Source organism: Corapipo altera, unplaced genomic scaffold (genome assembly GCF_003945725.1).
Source record: "Corapipo altera isolate COAL_440 unplaced genomic scaffold, ASM394572v1 98, whole genome shotgun sequence".
NCBI classification, from domain to species: Eukaryota; Metazoa; Chordata; class Aves; order Passeriformes; family Pipridae; genus Corapipo; species Corapipo altera.
The window spans coordinates 5,188,944-5,210,884 of NW_020884914.1; the positions used below are offsets into that span (position 1 = coordinate 5,188,944).

Below are 21,941 nucleotides of genomic sequence, written 5' to 3' on the forward strand. Positions count from 1 at the left end.
ATAGTCTTGCAAAATATTCCAACAAAGTAAATATGGGTTTGGATTCCTGTGTGTCACAGCCCAATATCAAACTTTCCCTGCAAACACGGGTGACAGCAGATATATCCTGCCAAACGAACCTCTTCCTCTTCACTGATATCACACATGGAAAGGCTGGGCCAGGAAAAGTCAGAGGCCAGAGGGGAATTGCCATCCCAGGATTGCTCCCCAAGGACACGTGCTGGCAGAAAGGCAGAGTCATCTTAAACAGGTGCTCACTTGATGCCAAGATGAAAACATAAAAGTCACATAAAAGCAGTACAGGAGAGAGCCAAGATGCTCCATCAGGGCTTGATCTAAATGTCATGTTCTTAGAAGACTTGCTCCACTGGGGCAGCAGTTCTTCAAAGATCCTGAGTCTCAGCTTAAATGACATTAGTCATGAAATGACTTTCCTTAAGAGCATCAGGTAACAGTGCAAGTTCTCAGCAGCAAGAAATCAGTCCCCAAATCAGCAGCAGGGATGTGCCACATGTGCCTCTCACTTCACTTTTTTACAGGTAAAGCAGCCACTAGATTCAGGTTAATTAGTAGTTAAAACAAGTTCTCACGTAAACTACAATTTATTTACCTGGAAAAATGGCCAAATCTCATTCTTGGATTACTATTAGTGGACTACCATTACTATAATTCATGTAATCAGAAAGTCCAATTTTAACAAAGAAAACTTTTTAAGTTAAAAAAACCATAAGCACCAGAGAGCACCACAGCACAAACAGAGGGAATAATTTCCATTTGCAAAGGGTGGGGATTAGAATTTTATATCAGGCTCCAAGACACGAGTGGGGAATGGATAATCTTTGCTAAAACTCTGTTCCAGTTCAGGTTGGTCCATTAGTCTTTAGTGCCTTGACTTTCATCTGGTTACTTCCCTCCCCTTTTCTACCCAGCTAAATTTGCAATAATTAATTACTACTCAGGAAATCTGCTTAAAACTTCTGAGCATCAAATCCATAAAAACAAAAGGGAAAAAAAGTAGCTTGGATTTTTAATAATCATCAGCAAACCCTTCAATATATATTTATTATTGATCAAAAAAGATTATTTTATTCGTTACTAAATATTCAACCAGTCTTTTTTTAATTATCTCTACCAAAATGCAGGTACATAATGCACAGCTGTCAAACTCCAGGTATCCTAAATTGAATAAAACAATAGTGTTTGCTTCTCTTGAGAATAAAAACACTTACAGAAAAACTCAAGGTGCAAATGTAAAGCAAGAAGATTTTCAAGAGTTTGTGGGGTTTGGAGGTATACCTTGGTTTTGGGAACACCTGACAAAAAAGAACATTTTGAAGTTTTTATATCTCCAAATAAAAATACAAGAAAGATGTTAAGTCAAGGCAGTAAAACTGGGCTTTTTGTCACGTTTAATTGCTTGAATTCATAACCCAGTTTTGCTGAATCTGGATGTTCCTGCTGACTCAAGCAGGTTCTCCATTTTAATACTTTAGAAAAAGTTTGTGTGTCTCCATGTTTGTGAAAGGCAACTAATAAGCCCCTGTGATACGACAGCATTTTTTTGAAATATTCCTGACCATCAGTGAAATTCCACTTTGCAGAAGCCTTATTGCTGTGCATGAAATCTGTAATTAACTACAGAACAAAAGATAAAATAGGCTCTGATTGCAACCTGGTGGAGGAAGTCACACTGTGCTTTATTTTCAAAGACAATGGAGGGAAATCACAGCCTCTGCAATTTAACGTGGTGAAATGAAAAGAAATTAAATGCACAGGGGGCACGATGGAGACAAACACAAAGCAGAAATGCTTACACTGACTTCCAATCCCCCAAAGCAAACACCTTCTCACACTGTCCAAACTGAAATCCAGGTAAAGTAAAAGCAGTGAGTGTGCAAAGTCACTGAAGACAACTCTGCTACCTTCCTTAACATCTCCACTTGATACCTTAAAAAGAAAATGAGAAGGAAAAGACTTAGTCCTAAAGGCAGAGACCTCCACGACTGACAAGATAAATTTGGAAGGAAGTTTCACCAGAAGAGAGCTTGGCACTTATACATCTACTTCTTTTCACTAATCTGTCTGGTACCTCACCCAAAGGCAACCCCACAGCATTTGAAATTTAGAGAAAACATGTTTATGATGCACCTTTTTAAAGAATAAGCCTGAACTCTTCTCCTCTCTGGTGATTCTGTACTTATGGTACTTCTTGTGTTCAAAAATGCCTCCCTGTGCAAAGCCACAGTGTAGTCACTGAACCCTTTATTTCCTCAGAGTTTATGAGAACTACTCCTTTGTAACACATTCCAAAAGAAAATTAAAGGCACATACTTTATTTTCGGCCTGTTTATGGCAGAATAATTGTTTTGGAAAGTAAACTTTATTCCCCTGTAAAGTTAATACATTTCAAAATCAACATTTCGAGATGCTGTAAATTATGTCCCAGTCTTGAAATATACATTAAAAAACCCCAACACCACTGAAAAACCACCTGAAATAATCAAGGTCCTCTGTAGTCTTTGTTCCCACCTCTAAATTCTGGAAAGATACTATACTGTGACATAATCATTCCAAGAAAAACTCTAAAATCCCTATCACTGAAGTCGACTAAAAGCTTGATTTTAGTCGGCTTGAGCTTTTAACTAAGGAGTGAAAAATAACTCCCTTTTAGCACATTACTTACTTAAATTTAAATATGAAGTCAAGCTTAGACAAGATACTTTCTATAGTTAAAATTCTCTACACATTTTTCCCCTGGTTTACTCGTCATGCTACTCTTTCACAATTATTGTCACAATAACTTAAAAGCGTGAGTTAACCACATTTATCTCCTTTCTCCTATTTAATTTGATGCTTCATTTACCATATCTAACATATTTATCTTAATAAAATTTACTAAAATTTAATAACAGTATTTTTTATTACAATGGAAAAAGTCCAAACTTCTGATATTGTACTTTGGGGTATTTTTCTAGACCTTTTCCAACATTTAATATACCACAAGGTTGATCACTTGAAAAATCAATTTATTACTTGTTCCTGGAAAAAGTTTTCTGGTTTATGAACAAACTGAGGCCCTCCATGAAAACTTTATAAAACAACTAAATTTGACCAATTCTGTGATAATGATACTACTGAAGTAACTGCTTTGAAGTTAGAGAGACCGAATATAACACCTTGCCAGATAATAATAAAGTTGCTTCATCCATCTCTCGTTAAGTTATTCTGATTTCAAACGTTTATCACGTAGGGAAGAACATAAAGCTCAATCTTTCTAAAGCTGTGCTTGGAAAGGGGTATAATGAGCTGTACTTACACTCAGGGAGGTACCAGGGTATTGGATGTTGGGAGGCACTGATTAAACACAACTTCCTGCCCACATCTTACAGAGAAGGCGGTGGGATGGGAGCTATTGAATGTTTACAGCCTCTAAACCACCAAGAAATGCACTGCTGCAGAAAGAAAAACCCTGAAATGGGTAATCAAACCCCTATAGATCCGTGAGATTTAAAGGAAGCAAAGCTGATAACTGACAGACATTACACGGACTCTCAAGGGAAGCACCTGTGAAGGATAAACCCAAAAAGTCTACTTTTTACCATGAAATGATTGCAATCTAAAAACAGTGATTACACACAGCACCACTACTCTTGCTGTAGACGAGGGAATGCTGTTCACTTAATTGCAGTTTAGCTCACTTTTGAGAAGTCAACCTCATTTGCATGTTCAAAAAACAACAATGTAAACATCACATGCCTGAAAAATAAATCTGTAAAGTATGGTCAGAATATCAAGACATTCAAACTTTATACATGTCCATTGCTTCATTTTAGAAATACATATGAAACCAGTGTCCTGTAGGTAAACTAACTAGTCTAAGCATTTCATAAGCAAAAACAGTTGTGAACTTTCTGTTTAACACTTATATAAATCCTAATTACTTCTCTATCAAGACCAAATTCCTTATCACTACGGAAGTCACAGACAGAAAAACTGCTTTAGATCTCACTAAATTCCTGAATATCCACCAAAATAAAATACCTGGAGTGGAATGTGATGTAGAGTCCTGGAAGCAATGTGATTTCACGGTGCCTGAACTGCAGAGCCCAGTATTCCACTACTGGGCTGTGCCAGACTCTCCTCCATGTGACAACAAGTCTTTCAAAAATATTATGCCCCTATGAAGAGTCTGGAAGAGATTCCTTTTTTTAAAAGCTACCTTCCCCACTCCTTCCCCACTCCCCTCAACTCACCTTCCCCACTCCCCTCAACATTTTTTCCACACTTTGAAGCGTGGGGTTTTTTAAAGAAAGAAAATTGCTAAAGTCACTCAAAGTATTCAAATTACCTTGCAATTATATCCAGCTGGAAACTGATAGGCATTTTTCAATCCCAGTCTGTTATACACGGTTCCTGCCTTTTTCCATGCAAAAACATATAAACGGATTGTTAGCCAAAATTACCTGTATGCTTAAATTGTATTTATTAACTAAATGTTGCTGCTGTTTCATCCCATGTATTTTAACAAGTACAGCAATAAAACTGTAAAATATTCACTTAAATAGTGTTTTTTAAGATCAATATATTATTCTGATGGCATACAGGTAGCCTACAGCTAAAGAGGCAATTCCCAGGTTGGTCGGGAATGCTGTAAGGCAACAATCCATCTGACAAAACCACTACTGATGAGTCTCCTGCTACATTCCATATAAATGCTAATACATATTCCACCCAAAGAAAGTCAAGCAGCTCCCTGAAGATGAAGTTCACATGAACTGCAGCCGGAGGAAGGACGAATAATCCCCCCTGCATGGTATTTTCCGTAGGCGCCTCACCCCGCGGTGCGTTCGCTCGCGGGGACGAGCCCACGCCGTGGATACACACACGGACACGGGGAATACACGGGGAATAGAGGGAGGACAAACACAGCGGGAACACCGAGCCCCGCCGTCGCATCGGTAAGTTTATACACGACACACCTTGGAGCAGAGGCAGCATCCCTGTGCCAGCGGTCCAGGGCTGCATCCCGGGCTGCATCCCGCTCCCCACGCGGCCGGCAGCTCCACGAACGCTTCACCCCGCATCCCTTCACCTCCCACCCGGCCATCAGCCCCCCCTTTACCCTCTCACCTTTCACATGAGCCCCCCTTGCCCCCTCACCTCTCCCCCTTCACGTCGGGAAGTCGCTGCCGGCGGCGACACAACCCCCGCAGCCAAACAGGTCAACTTGCCCCGGCCCCCCCCGCGCTCCGCTCTCCCCGGAATTCCTCCCCCCCCCCTCCGCCCCGGAATTCCTCCGGAGCTGCCTCTGCCTCACCTGAAGGGCATCTCCTAAGCCTGCGAGCAGCTGCCAAGGTTTCATCGTGGGCTGGGAAGCTCCCGGAGGAGCCGGGGGGAGCGGTCCCGGCCGGCCCTGCAGCCCCCGGCCCGCGGGCACCATCCACCGCTCCCGGCCGGGGGCGAGGGCAGCGGGCAGCCCTGTGGCCCTGGCCCTCCTGCAGGAGCCCAGCAGGGCGAGGGGTCAGCGCTGGGCACCCCGCGCCCCCTCCGCGGGTCTCCCGGGCGGAGAGATGCGAGCGGGCGGGATGGAAGCGCCTCCAGCCTCTCCCGCTACACCTACATGATTCCAAATGTCTCTGGGACAGTATTTATGACTTCCAATGCGCTGCGCTCCCCACGCTGCCACGAGACGGTGGATGGAGCCCTTGGCTGCCAGAGCTTTGCTCCCCTCGCCGACGAGGCTTCGCAGTGCAGGCGCTCAGCGGAGCCCGCTGGTTTTATTTGTAGATAAGAGCGGCTCCAACGCCGGCTTAGCTAAAAACCACAGCCTTGTGGGAAAGGGAGGTGGGCAGGGGAGAGCAGATTACACTCCAGAATTCATTTATGGAATGGCTTAACGTATATACTAAATATTAACTGCTTATTGAAATGCTGGACGTGGTGCTAAAGTTTGTAGGGTTTCGCTATTCGGGTCTGTGTAGATAAAACGGTTAATATTTTGTTCTGTGAACAATTTAAGCGAGATGGTTAACGTTTGGATTAAATGATGATTAATTACCTGCGAAATTCTGAATTTGCTTAAAAACAACAATACTGCAGACTAAGTTATTTTTAAGACAAAGACTGGCTGCAACTGAAATAAAACCTGAGCATCTTCCACTAGAGATGGCAGCAATTAACCCATTTGCGGAGCAGAGAAAACAAAAACGTTTCAGATAAACATTAAAAATTGACATCTTTCTCTATACAAAAGCCTTGCTTATTCCCTACGAAATTGCTATTCCAAAGTACATCTATTTATGTAACCAAAGTAAACAAATAACCACTTAAACTCTAGTGAAAAATTCTATAGATGCTACTTAGAAGATTTCTGTAATTCTCAAAAATGAATTTTCTTACCACGCATACACCATATCTCAAAAGAAAAGAGCTTAGTAAAACATCTTTCAATATTTATCATTATTCTGCAATCAAAAAGGAGACTAATAAAGTGATCTCCAAGAAAATAATTTCTATCAATCATTCCCTTTTTGTATATGTAAATCAAAGAATTTGCACCCCTTTGTGGCAGAACGGGATAGGGAAGGTTTAATTATGTTCTATGAAAACTTAAAATATACAAACTAATGTCAGATTCAGAATCTGATTTCATATGGTTTTCCTTGTTTTGAAGTTTTTATTGTACTCATGCCCACCTTAGTACCTGCAGGGAAAAGAAGACTATCTACCTAGACAGAGTATGGGAAAATGAAGGCATCTTCATCATAATAAAGCAGAAGTGTATAATTTAAAAAGTAGAATGTTTCAAGGGCTGGCCTGACCACTGGGCTTAATAGCCAGAACACATCCCAGAGCTCACACTGCCTAATTGTGTGGCCTTGACCACATTATTCATCTCTTCAGTTTTCCCACTTGTAAAATTAGAATAATTCGACTTACAGTGTCTCCCATCTCTGACTTCTCAGGAGGGCTCGGAGGATTAATGACCCTACAGTGCTCTGGAAATGAATAAACACTGCCTGCTAAAGCAGGGCTAATATGTTTCAGAGCACTAAAGCCCTGAAATGCTAGAAATTCTGATTAAACCACCTTGTGTGTCTAAACATGGGTGAACTAAAACGCAGGGATTACTAAGATACCATACACTATCATTTACAATCAACAAAATACTGAGGGTTGTCTTATCATTCTGCTACTGAAATCTGATTTTCCCCTATGTCCATCCTTAGTATTAAGCTCAGACTTACATTAAAAGTGACACCAGCAGCAATTGCCACTGTCTTACAAAAACATGCTGTGAAGGGAAAGGCCACTTAAGAAACATCCCCACTACCCCTGGCCTGTTGTTCCCAGCCTTTGCAGCACAAATGGTCACTCAATCAGAGGACCAGCAATGCTGGCAGATGCTACATGTGGTCCTCTGCTGTTCTTCAGAGATCCCCAGGCTTTATTCAAGTAATGGAAAAGAGTTTAAACCAAGTAATGATCTCATTAGCAACAAATAAGGGGGGGGGGGCAGGGGGAAGCACTGCAGAACAGGCTGCATCATTCACAAAGTTGTGACAAGAATCAGATCAAAATAAAAGTCTGAATGTCTGTGTCCAACTTAAAAAAAAGAGACTTGTAAATTCATGTTTCAGTCTACAGAATTAACAACCTTGAATAAAAAGCTGTACGTATTATACATTCATTTTCACCACTCTCTCTAAATGTTTCTTCCACCTCACATATGAACAAGAGAGAAAATTCCTTAAATGCTGTAATGGTCAAAGGAAGCCACTGCTTGTCCTTGAGTCACTGTAGAGGGGCTGCAGAACCTCAGCTGGGTTGGCACCCCCTTGTTAGATAGCACGGATCCTTCAGCAGCTGTGTGTGGAACCATAACCCCTGGAGCAACACCAAGACCAAGAGTTAAATTCTCTGTGAACTGGTCTGAGGGATAAGCAAAAGCCTGAGTGAGGAACTACAACAGGGAAGAAGAAGGTATGGCTGTGGTTCAGCTACTGGAGACCCTTTTCCTGACTTATACACACACACACAGTCACGAGGAAGGCATCTCTCTAACCCTTCCACTGCACTTGTAAGGAAAAACATTAAATAACTAAAATATTACTGTGATGGCAGTGCTACTGAAGCTTCAGTAATTCCAGAATTATCTCCTTTTTTACTTGAGATGTTCAAATAAATATTGTCAAAGTATTTATTGAATAGCACAGACGAGTGTCATCACATTATGTCTGTTACTTCACAAGTTCTAAATAAATTTAGTTGTTTCATATCCCTTACACATTTTTCTCCTTAAAAAAGGGAACATTTCCCACTTCACAACAAAAAAATCACTTCTCAGAGGAACAGGCCAAAGTATCTGTAAAGTAAGTGCCTTTTAGTGAATGGCCAGGCTTGAATTCTTTTAAGACTGATCCAAAAAGTTAGGCATGACATCCTGGAAAGCTTCCAGCTGAAAGTCTTCCATGTGTAACTGATTCAGCTGTAATTCCTTGAATTAAGTTTCCGTGCTGGGGGAGCTATTAAAAACCACTGAAGTAAAATGAAGATTGTTAAAATCCCAAAGTAGCACCTTATAGAAGGTTATTCTGCACCTGTACAGTTTTGACAGCACTTTTCACACAGGGCAGTGAAATGTGGTTTAATGCAGGTCTGTGTCCGACACATGGGGGCTCTCCATGCCTGATGGATCACTGCTGGAATGGTTTCTTTTTACATGCCATCTAATGATCCAGCAACATTACAGAAAGCAAGCCTAATGAAGCATATTCAGTGGGAAAAGTGTCGTGTGATTTATCATAAACACACTGCAGTTTTATCCCAAAACAGTTTCTGGTTACAGCGTGAGAGTCTAAGGCAGGAGATCAACATGGTAAGAAACACAACATCCAACAGATGTCACAAACATAACAAAGCTCGAAGAAACCTACATTTGAGAATTCAAAATGTTACACTGACTCTAGGTATAATATTTTGTGGAAAATCCAAACTATAAGGATTTTTAAACCTGAATTATCAAAGAAATCAAAAGAAACACAATCAGCAAACACAAGTTTTTCCTCTGCCAAGCAGAATTTTAAAATGTTCTCCAGGGGCTGGATCCTGCAAGCATCCACAGTGTTTCTAAGCTCACAATGAGACTAATTACAAGAGTACACAAAATTAAGTGGTTTTAGCATTAGACCTACAAAAAGGATGTTCCAAAAAATCAGTCATATAAAGTACTAGGTGCTTTCACAAATTATATTTCTGTATATTCAAAATGTCAGGATTTCTCTTTCACTGCTGGCTTACAAATAGCCTCTATAAAGAATTTTTAAATGTGATTATATTGATCTGAAATGCTTCATTTTGCATTATTATTTCGTGTTGTCTTTTCCCAAGGAGGTATATTGCTATTGATGTCACTAATCTCTCTTGAATGTTCTACTACTGTTTCAGCTGCACATGCAATTAGAGTAGTTCACAAAGGAGGTAAATTAAACATTACAATCACCCAAAGGCACTTTTACACTTTTGTTGTAACTCTAAATGCCAAAGTTTGCCAAGTATTAAATGCAAAATTTTATTTGCTACCTTTTTACAACAAAAACATGCCTAATTTCACTCAAAAACAAGGAGTCAAGCACCGTCAGTAAAGCAGTTGGAGGAACATAATTTTGATGTATCTAAACCAGTACTGATCTAATAAATGTTATTTCAAACACTGCTACAAAAAAAGTTTCTTGCATAAATGCTACAGAAGAGGTCATCAAAATAACAAGTCATGCCTGTATTCAGTCCCTCATAAGGAGACCAAAATCCATATTCCACAGGACAGTAATTTTTTGCACAGCCACTGCTGCTTGGAAGGTCATGCTCAAAAAATAATTCCTTATCCAAACTCCTAAAATACAGCAAAGTTTCTGAAGATGCATCAAATCAAGGAAAAATATGTATCTCATTTTTCTTAGCTATAAGAAAAGCACAAAAATACGTATCAGCAGTATTCACTTTAAGGCTATGGACTATTTTTTTCAGCTTGTTGCAATGTTTAATGTGAAACATATGGCAACAACACACCTACCAACATGAAGAAGAAACAGGTCTCTGAAAAGTTTTGAAGCAAAATAATTCTTTATGTGCTTATCCATATTCACAGCCCTGTTGAAGTGCTAAAGCAGTCACAAAAAATCACATTACGAAGGCAAACAGTACTTCAGCACGAACAAGGATTACCAGTTCAGGCTGCAACATTGGCTTTAACATTTCACTACATATGTCCTTCAGAGGTAATCTGGATCTGCTTTGAGATGTCATTCCCAAACAAATCACCATTTTCTGAAATCACAGCATTTTGAAAACACAACTTTTTCCTGCACTGTGAGTTTAAAACATCTTGCAATTCTGCAATCTTTTTTTTCACTTCACAAAGTCTTACTGCAAATCCTTTCCTCCATGAAACTGCAAAGGGGTTAATTTGTCTAATTGTGCTTTCCTGTGACCAGAAAACACAGAGGTGACAGTGCTCACTGTACAGGTGTGAGAGGAAATGTCAAAACACAAGGGAAAGCACCTAAAAACCTGGAAGTGCAATTGCTGCCCCTTAAATCACATTGTGCAAGGTAACACCTTCAATGATAAATTACAGCCTGTGCCATAGAAAAGGACCCTGAATGGTGGTCAGAACATCCAACACACTTAATACAGAACATTTTCCAGTCCCAAGATCACAAGTGGAAGTCACTGAGGGAGCACCAAGGCCTCCCCCTGCCATCCTTTGGGGCACCCACATTTGGAGGAGTCTGAATCCAGACCTTGCACTCTGCCTTTGCTTCCTGAGCAAAGCACAGCAAGCACAACCCTCCAGGAGACAGCTGGGAGTCTGGCATGTGCCTGCACCTACAGGAGCAATTGTGAGCAAAGGACAAAGAATGATGTGTAGGTCGCTTAGAGATTTCTAGAAAATTTTTGGCACAGTAAATGGAAAAGTAACACACTTTCTGTGCAAATCTGTGAGAAGTATGGAGGTACAATTCTGCTGGAAAATTGGGTAAATCTGTATGTTTTATTCTTAGTAAGGACAAATCTTTATTTTGCAGCTGTGTTTATTTTTACTCAACCTATTTTCGTTTACAGTTGCTCTCCAGATTGCAAAACATACCAAAGAGACTTTTTGTCACTAACTTAAGATGCATGATCCATACTTCCCACTAAAATGAATGCAAAGATTTAAATATCTTTATAAATACAGGATATAAAGCAATGTTGGGATTGTTACTTGAGATATTTTAAGTGATGAAAATAGGTTCAAACTAACACAATCACACAAATGCCACACTTTGTGCACTACCAGGTAGAAGGCAGAGGATGGGACCACCTCCAGCTCAGTTACTGGGGGCCTTCTCTCCCTCAGAGTCATGTTGGCACAGAGAATGCCACAGCTTGTGGATGGAAGCAGCCACTTGCTCCTGCTCATCTGTGGCACAACGCAGTTGACTAATTAATTTTTTAAAGTATTCAAGATGTGACACATATACAGGATTGAATACAGATTAGCATTACAATAATCACTAAGCTTTTGTGGCCTCATATTTGTCTTCTCCCAGCAAAGTTTCCTTTAATGTGCAAATGAACGATGCCACTACGTATCTCCAAATAAACAGGCTCATTATGATCATGACTTGTCATATACACAGGATTATATCACCAGCACTGGAAGATAAAGGCAGGCTAAATAAAAGATCCATACCCAGCTCCTTGCTAGGACATCCTGATCCTTCCTACCAGTGGCATCCCGAGGCGATGTTATGGAAATCTCCCTCCCCTCAAATGTTTCTAGATTGAAGTTGTTTTCATGAGCTGCAAGGGCTTTCTTGGCCCAGTTCTAAAGACAGGATTTGTTTGCCAAACTGAGTGAAAAGAGAACAAAAAGAACATGAAGTTGTCTCAAAATTTTCAACCCAGCAAATACATAGAGAGGTTCAGAGGAGAGGGATGGCCCACGCAACAAAGTGCAAAGGTTACAGGGAGACAGGCGAGCGAGCTGGCTGAAGTGTTCAAAACCCTGAGAATAACTGTTAAGTAAAGAGAAACATAATAATTAATTCTTTTTTTTCTGCTTTTTTAATTTAATTTTTTTACTTTTCAATTTGCAGTTTTTGAGATTAACTAAATGCATTAGTGTGGAGTCACTCCATACTGTGGAAGAAAGGGCTGGCTACTTACGAAGAATTCAGGAAGACAGCTAGATCATGCAGAAAGAAAATCAGGGATACAAAAGCGCAATTTGAAGTTAAATTAGCCACTTCTGTTAGGGATAACAAAAAGTCCTTCTATAAATACATTAATAACAAAAGGAGGAGCAAAGAAAACCTTCATTCTTTGAGGGACTTGGAGGGAAACATAGTTAATAGAGATGAGGAGAAGGCTGAGGTACTTAACACTTACTTTGCCTCAGTTTTTACCAGTAGGACAGGTGGCCCTCAAGGCAACCAGCCTCTGGAGCTGGTAGACAGAGATAGGAAACCAAATAGCCCCCTTGTATTCCAGGAGGAAATTGTTAGTGACTTACTGAGTCATCTGGATCCTCACAAGTCTATGGGACCAGATGGGATCCATCCTAGGGTAATGAGGGAGCTGGCAGAAGAGCTTGCCAAGCCGCTCTCCATCATCTTCCAACAATCCTGGCTCACTGGGGAGGTCCCATATGACTGGAAGTTGGCAAATATCACCCCAATCCATAAAAAAGGCTGCAAGGCTGACCCTGGTAACTACAGGCCTGTCAGCCTGACCTCGGTGCCTGGCAGAGTTATGGAGCAGATCATCCTGTGTGAAATCACACAGCAGCTACAGGATGGACAAGGGATCAGACCCAGCCAACATGGGTTTAGGAAGGGCAGATCCTGTTTGACCAACCTGATCTCCTTTTACGATCAGGTGACCCACCTGGTGGATGAGGGAAAGGCTGTGGATGTGGTCTATCTGGACTTCAGCAAAGCCTTTGACACTGTCTCCCATAGCATACTCCTGGAAAAGCTGGCAGCCCACGGCTTGGACAGGGGCACTCTGTGCTGGGTCAGGAACTGGCTCAAGGGCCGGGCCCAGAGAGTGCTGGTGAACGGAGCTGCATCCAATTGGCGACCGGTCACCAGTGGTGTTCCCCAGGGGTCAGTGCTGGGCCCAGTCCTTTTTAACATCTTTATCGATGATTTAGATGAGGGGATTGAGTCCATCATCAGCAAATTTGCTGATGACACCAAATTGGGAGGGAGTGTCGACCTGCCGGAAGGCAGGAGGGCTCTGCAGAGGGATCTGGATAGACTGGAGAGATGGGCTGACTCCAATGGAATGAAGTTCAACAAGGCGAAGTGCCGGGTCCTGCACTTTGGCCACAACAACCCCCTGCAGCGCTATAGGCTGGGCACAGAGTGGCTGGAGAGCAGCCAGGCGGAAAGGGACCTGGGGGTGCTGATCGACAGGAGGCTGAACATGAGCCAGCAGTGTGCTCAGGTGGCCAAGAAGGCCAATGGCATCCTGGCCTGCATCAAGAACAGTGTGGCCAGCAGGAGCAGGGAAGTGATCCTTCCCCTGTACTCTGCATTGGTGAGGCCACACCTGGAGTATTGTGTTCAGCTCTGGGCCCCTCAGTTCAGGAAGGATATTGAGGTGCTGGAGCGGGTCCAAAGAAGAGCAACGAGGCTGGTGAAGGGACTGGAGCACAAGTCCTATGAGGAGAGGCTGAGAGAGCTGGGGTTGTTCAGTCTGGAGAAGAGAAGGCTTAGAGGCGACCTCATCACTCTCTTCAACTACCTGAAGGGAGGTTATAGCCAGGTGGGGGTTGGTCTCTTCTCCCAGGCAACCAACAATAGGACAAGGGGACATGGGCTCAAGCTCTGCCAGGGGAGGTTTAGGTTAGATGTTAGGAAGAAATTCTTTACAGAGAGGGTTATCAGGCATTGGAACGGCCTACCCAGAGAGGTGGTGGATTCACCATCCCTGGAGGTTTTTAAAAAGAGATTGGACGTGGCCCTTAGTGCCATGATATAGTAATTGGAGTTGGATCAGGGGTTGGACTTGATGATCTTGGAGGTCTTTTCCAACCCAATCTATACTATGATACTATGATACTATGATACATCACAGGCCACATTTCACACTCAGCAAAAGGACCAGCACGTCCTTAAGGAAGGAAGTCTTTACTCAGAGGCCCTGGCACAGGTTGCCCAGAGAAGCTGTGGCTGTCCCAGCCCTGGAAGTGTCCAAGGCCTGGTTGGACAGGGCTTGGAGCAACCTGGGATAGTTAAAGGTGTCCCTGCCTTGGTGCCAGAGCAGATAAATGATACAGTTTCCTCTGTAGTGAGATGCAAAATTTGCTTCAGAAATGGCTGGTCCTTCAGAAGGACTTAGGGGGACCAATGTTAAGTTTGTCATCCATCAAGATGGATGCACGTGGACTATTTTTATGTCAACATCTATATATGATGTTTCAAAGAATAATTAGTGCACGATATTTTAAAAACAAATTTCACACGTTTTCCTGACAAACTGTTGTGGACTCGTGGTGTTAATTTTAGCAGTTTCAATTGGATTTGGTACGGTTGGAAATGCAAGGGGAAATCTGCAGTAATCAGGATGTGACACTCATTAACACTTCCACAAAATACCCACTGGATTTGCATAAACTATGCAAAGATTCATTGGTGAATCTTTAATATGAGATTTCCCTTGGTTTTACTCCACATTCAGCTCCATTTGCCCTCCCTTTCTCCTCTCCCCCACCAGCGAGAAATGCTGTAAACAGTTCACAACAAAGCATAATTAAATGTACAGAAAACCTAAAATATACATGTAATTACCCAAAAGCTTATATAATTACGTATATAATTTTATAAAGTGCAAATATTTCTCAAGAAATTATTCTGTGAGGGAGAGAAATACTAATTGGATACAATGGCACTCCAAGTCACTTCATAAATCTGGGGATGCACAAGCAAATTTTTCCATGAGCTGTGTATAAAACTCATCCAGGCCCAGCTTGCAGACAGCAGTCTGTGCATGTAAAGTAGCATGAAAAGATTCCAGAAAACGGATAAACCACTAAGGCAGCAAAAAGTTTCTGGTTCTGACAAACACAGAAAAATTACGTAAATTATGCCATTATTAAGGGAGACGTTTCTGGCTACTCCAAATACCACTCAATGAGGCAATTAATTAAAAAAAAAATTAAACAAAATCTGAGTCATATAAGTCTTCTTTGAGAAGAACAAGCTTCTCAGGAGTCAGTATTTATTATGGGTTTTTAGCTGAACTATGCAGTACCTGTTGGACTGCACTGACTCCATCAACATGGCCCATTACAGCAGACAATGCAATATAGAGTGGAAAGTTCAAAAAGAAAAGTTATTTTCTCTTTTGAACTATTAAAAAAAAACAACCTTACTAGATTTAAAAATTCTCATTGAAGCTCATTCTGCTGATAAAAATCCTTTTTGCTTACCTTTGGTTTTAAAAGAGAATTCTTTTACAAGAATGGTTAGGAGTTCAGCATTAATAGGATATATTTAAAAAGATTTAATATATATAAGATTCAGAATAAAATTTTAAATTCAATTCTTTTCCCTGTCATAAATTCCTGCAAACACACATAAACAACATTGAATTTCCAGTATGTTATACTCCAATCCAAACATTTCTGCAAAGCCAAAGCTTTGGAATTATTTGAACTGTGTACATGTAACTGAGTGGCTGCACCAGACAATAGATTATTTCACTTGCTTGCATTCTGAGCAAATTTATTGACTGAGAGTCTTCCTTCATTGCTCCTACTCAACAGATCATTATCTCTGATATCCCACAAGCACAGGGAAGAATTTTCTAAAGGAAAATACAACCTGACCAAGCGTGAGGGCCAGAACACATTCCTGTATTTTATTCCTGGTTAAACTCTCAGGCTCTGATCATCTCTATGTCTTGTTCCCTAGTGCAAGCATGCTGGGAAGAAAAATGCATCCATGGGGTTTTATTTGTTTTGTGGATTCTTTTTAAAGATAAATTAGAACATCAGAATTTGGGGAATTTGTTTTTTTTCCTGCTGAACAACTGTGGATTGTGCTGAGGTCGCTGGAAGTGTAAATACTAATTTTTGAAGCTTTCCCTCTGACCACTTTTCATTTGGGTTTTCATTCAAAAAAAAAAAAGTAATCTGGAAGTGGAACAAATTTTTTTCTTTTGTTATTGTTTAGTAAGCAGAATTCTCATTCCAATACTTTAATACTCCCAGAGCAACAGTAGATCTTGGTAAGGAAAAAATTCAGACATTTTTCTTTAACTCAAACTGACCCACTTGTATGCTTTACCCACCACAATACTATTTGTACTCCAGACACTGATTTCCACCCAAAATGCTTTTCCAGAGAGATGAGACTTCTTTTTTTAAAAAGCACAACATGTGTGAGATGCTTTCAACAGTCACAATTGCAACAACACACTTTATGCCATTCCTCAGGTAATTCTCCTTGGAGTATTCACAAGTGAACTGTCGAAGACAGCAAAGCTCTCTGGCATTTCCTGATTTAAGGATGTCACCCAAAACTGTAGGACAAGCAAATATGAATCCAAATAGCATCCCAGGCTTTCCCAGTGTGCTGAGCATCCTGATGGAATGAGCTGTGAACCTCCTGACCTTGTGACTGAGGTGATGGTTGTTATTGGACAAACACTGTGAAAATAAACTGTCAGAAAATAAAATAGTCTTTACTTTTATTTCATTAATTCAGGTGGTACAATAATGACTCTTTGGAACATGTTTGCTCAATACTGTTGACTAGAGGCAATGAAAAGTTCATCAGGTATTTCACTTCTCATTTCTCTCTCTCCAAAGCGTGACTCCTGGATCAAAACACGTGCATGCTCCATTGTCCCTTGGAAGAGAGCAATGCAAAGCTTACAGGGACAGTCCCTTTCTGCCCTGCTCTGGGTCAGGGCTGGCAGGCTGCCAGCTGGGTGAGAAATACATTTCCAAATGGAAAAGTAGGGAACAGAAGAGGACACTGTGCATCCTGGTGCTCCATCCCTCCCTGTGCCTGGGTGTAGTGGACATTTTTGGTGGGTCAAGAGGACAGAGTGCACAGTAACTCAGGAATAACTGCAGTATGGCTAAAATAGGTTTCTATGACTATAAGGTGGGGTTTTTTGTCATTAATTCCTCATTGTCTGCAGCACTGAAGAAAGTGTCCCTAGACAGAACTTTGAAATCAGGTGCCAGAAATTCGGCCCAGAGGAATCTGTACCAATATCAACTTCTTAAAATGCAGACAATATGGGAAAACAGACCAAGTATTTTGAAGGATGGCAGACTCCTGGATACAAGGCTGGTACACATGGATGGAGACTGGGCAGATACATGTCTGCAGGTAGATGGAACACGGGGCTCAGTCACCACCAGGGTCCTCTCAGGATTTTGTGCACACAAAAGCCTGGCTGCCTGAGAGAGGTGTAAACTCTGATTTCTAAGGCATAATTTTGGACATCAAGGCTGCAAGTCCTCTCCACGCTCAGTGGCAGAAAGTGAAAACTCCTGACCTGTACAATTAGACCTCTTCAACCTGCTAATGGAACACAGATAGCAGTTCACAGTGAGGAGGCACATGTAGAGCCTTTACATTCTTTACAGAGCTAACAAAGTGTCAAACAGAGCCATGTGCTCCACTTCCTCTTTCTAGAAAAATCACTCCTGGTCACTAAACAGTAAAGGCTGTGGAAATGCAGAGAACAAGAAATGTGTGTACTCTGAACTACCCAGCACATGAGACAATGTTTCCCAGACCCAAACCTGGCCCTTTCTGTTCCATCTAACACTGGAGATGGAGATGACACCAAAGGAAAGAAAATATTCCATATGAGGAAATGCTGAATTACATTTTATCACACCATGTCCTTGCTCCAGGCTCTAATTTCCACCAAAAATGCTTTTCCAGAGAGATATCAGACTTCTTTTTAAAAACCACACAAAAAGTCAGCGCTACTCTTTCATTCGAGTATCAGTATTTTTCCCCTCCTGATTTTACAATTTTTTTTGCTACCAAACACCATCAACTTTTAATACGTTCTGAGGTTCTGATAATTTTACAGACTTTGCTCTGTTCTCTTCAGGAAAACCCTCAATCCCACCATTCAGAAGATAAGAGTGTTTCACAACCTTTTAGTTTAAGTGTTACTTTCACCGGGAAAACAAAATGGTATTTGCATTCTGAACAGCAAAGAAGGAAAATAGGGAAAATCTGAGTCAGGGCAGCATATTCCACACAGAATTCAACTGAAATAAAAAAAAAAGTTAATTTGTGGACATAAAATTTTGAATGAAAACTACAGTAATAATAAAAGTGCAAGTCAACTTTTTATCACGTTGCAATAAAATATTACTCCAAGCTTAAGTCTGTTGTATCTCACTCTAGTGGAAAGTTAGAAAGAAAGAACAAAAAGATTTAAGAGGTAATCCTTTTATATAGGGAGATATATATATATATACATGTGATATTTCTGGTTTTATATTTATATATATAAAAATCACAGAAAGGTTTCCAAACTAATACATTTGCTGAGTTTTTTTAAAATAAATGCACTGTACCACTATTCCATGAATTCTGTGTCACTTCCTGCTGCTGCCCTGGGAAACTGGTGGATGTTCTGCTCATTTCCTTACCTGCCTCCTCCTCTCCAGCATGCAGGAAGGGCTGGATCCCTGAAAACAGGTGGATTCAGGGCTGCTTGTTTAGCACAGTGTGGAAATCCTGGCTGATCCAACAACCCATGTCAGATCCCAAGGACAACAATAACAACGTTCTAGCCCAAAATGGAAACATTATGATGTGACAGTACCATCCATGTCTTATATGCAAAGTCGGACCATCTAGAACTCACGGCAGCAGAAACCAAAGGTTTCTACTGAATTTAAAAATTTTATTCCCTGTAATCCTCTTCTCTGCCTTTGCATACAAGAACTAAGATTTCATTTACCCCAGAGTCGTGGCTTAACCCCACTAATCAAGCATCACACACAGGCACTCACTCACTTCCCCCCAAACCCTGGAGGGATGGGGAGAAAAACTGGGAAAAAATGTAAAACTCACAACTGAGATAAGAGAAGTTTAATAATTCAAACTAATTTCAATAAAATCCTAATACTAAGTAAGGGAGGGAGGGGAGAGAGAAAGAGTTAAAACACAAGAAAAACAGGTGATTCACAATACCCCACAACACCAAGTGATGCTCACTGAGCATCTGCTGCACTGAATAAACATTTTATATATATATATATATATTTATCTATACACATATTTCATATCCTGAATAGACAAACACAACTGAGATGTATTTGAATTAAAATGTCAAAAAGAATGGCCAGTAATATTAGTTTGTACAGAAGTTGTTTAGATCACTTATTCAGAAACAGGTTGGAGGGCTCTGATGGCCAATGCTTTGACTATAAAGTGGCACTACCTTCTAACAAGATGGGAAGAGTAGGACTTCATTTGCAAAAGATAAGACAATTTCCCATATTCTTGGGAGTTGTCACACATCATTAAGCCTTTTTTGTATTATTCTAAGAACTGTGGGTTTTGGATGATTTCACTAATTGAACTTGAAGCCAGAGCAGGATGATTTTTGGAACACTACACCACTTAAAGATTCATCTATTTTTATTAACATACACATCTAGAGAAGTGAGTTGACCATCACATCACCTCTGCTCTGGCAGTTTTATTACTGCCATTCTAATGCTCACACAGGGGCTTCACCTGCTCTTCATGGCACAAATGTCTTCCAAGTGCCACATCTACTGTGCAGATTTAAAAACATATCCCTTTTAAGATATTTAAATGGCTGCTCCATCTGCATCCTTATCAATATTTCAAGAGAAGATAATATTTCATATTTGTGGTTATTTATAATTTTATAACTTCACCCCAAGCAAATAAATTGTATGAGCACTCTTTTCTAACCTGAGAAGCCATGCAGTATTTATTGAAATTGGAGAATTAATACTGTTATTATGAATGCAAGAAACAACAAGGGTAAAATTAAAACTCATCAATACCTCGAAATCTGGCATGAAACCTGAAACTAAATTAAATCTTATCTAAATGCCAAAATCAAGGAGAAATTAAAAACCTCCAAAGGCAAAACTAGATACTCTGTCCTATTTCCTGTGCTTTTTTTTTTTCATATTTACAGAACAGAAAGACAGAAAAAAGGTATATCTGAACAGGCAGAACTGAGTCATCTGGAACAGTAAGAGCTGGCATGTGCATGAAGGGAAACACCTTCCCATGAAAGACCTGAAAATATATTTCTAAATCTACTCCAAATCCAGTGGAGAGCAGTGAGAATACAGCAAGGTTTAATTCCTGATGAATCTTATACCATATACTTATCAAGACCAATAAAATTCCACAAAATGGAATAATTTTTCCTGTATCCAAGGAGATATGAAATCACTGGCATGGACACAACCCAATAGCAACCAAATTACTACCCATCCACCTGTGAGCAAAGAGAGAAATGCAGATGGATCCATTTCTGCAGCACCAACTGCAAGCAGAATTTAGGAATTCTGTAAAAACATTAGTTGAAACGAGAGGAAAAGTTTCCACAGCTTGTCACTGGGGAACCTGACAACAGAAGTTCAATAAAGAATCAAACCAAGCGGCCTGTCTTGCAAAATGGGACAGGCTGTCATTTTGTTCAAATCTGCTGCTCCAATTATCTGGTCATTAGAAAAATGATTCACCATTCCAGGCATCTTTATACACAATTATTCTGGGCCCACATTAAAGAAGTTAATCTACTAGGTAGTAATACCAGAACACTGAAAAACAAGTTTTCCCAGGGAAGACACTTAAATTTGTGCCAATTCGAGTATATAAATCTTCAAATAATAAGAAGCTCAAATAAATTTAATGCAGCTGGGAATGACTCAAATAAGCAAAAATGGCATGTCTTCAATCCAGAATGACTGTCAGGCCAAGAAAAGGAGAGAACAATTGCAATGACAGCCTAAGTCACAGTGTAAATCACCACTGAACTGTTTGGAAAGTCTGCATGATACCCCCAGAGACAGAGTTGTGGAGCTGGAAAGAAAAGAGTTAGAAAATAACTGCTTGAAGACTGAGGAACATAGAGCACAGTACAAAGATTTGAATAGACTAAAAGAAATCAGAACAGAGATACAAGGGCCAAACAGAAGTTCACTTACTAACCCAGAAAAGAGTAATAGTACAGAAGGTACCATCACAGGTCAGGACCTGGCCAACACTGCTCATCTCTGCAGAATCCCAGGAGAAAAGGAGAAAATGTGGGTCTCAAACACCAACTGCTGGATGGGTGTGGAGCCAAGCAAGGATTGTTGGTAAGAACAGACAAGGGTTGTTGGTAATAACGTGCCATGGGAAGGAACGAGACATGGACTAAGCAGACAACTCTTATGATCTGAGACAGGCTGAGGACAAGAGGACAAAAGGACAAAGTCCTCTTGCTGCTGTACCACTGAAAATCAGAGTCCTTACAAAAAGCTGCTACAGAACGTGGCCTATCCTCAAATGCATCCAAAATATGTGCAGCAAAACCTGTGAGCTGTTCCAGACACAGTTACACGTCAGCAGAGCCCTTTCCTGGTGAAGGTCTTACTGTAGGTCTTTTCAGTGAAATATAAATTTCTGACTGTGGTTGATACTAATTTCTCAGACACTTATAACTAAATTATCCACTAGGGAGCACAGAAACATTTTCAAACACATTCTGCTTATGTCTGCAAGTGCCAGGTGAGGTCCTTGTGGCACTCAAGGTTGCTCTTGAACAGGAAAAATATGCTAAACAACCTGCCATGCACAACAGAGATAAGAAATGGACTCATTGCAACGCTTGAACGAAAAAAGGTCAACAGACCATGGACTTCT

At 40.7% G+C, this 21,941-nt stretch overlaps 1 protein-coding gene across 18 annotated transcripts in view; it reads right to left on the reverse strand.

Moving 5' to 3' along the window:
• Positions 1-21,941, reverse strand: part of RBFOX1 (RNA binding fox-1 homolog 1) — a 1,158,532-nt gene that overhangs the window by 602,720 nt on the left and 533,871 nt on the right. The window contains exon 1 of one of the 18 annotated variants that reach the window (XM_027654835.1): positions 5,318-5,390. The exons of 15 other annotated variants lie outside the window; for them this stretch is intronic. In XM_027654835.1, the coding sequence (XP_027510636.1) occupies positions 5,318-5,362 (45 nt within the window). In that variant the 5' untranslated portion in view covers positions 5,363-5,390. Of the gene's footprint in view, positions 1-5,317; positions 5,391-21,941 lie in introns of those variants that run through there. 2 more of the 18 variants (XM_027654843.1, XM_027654839.1) reach the window with 2 other exon arrangements.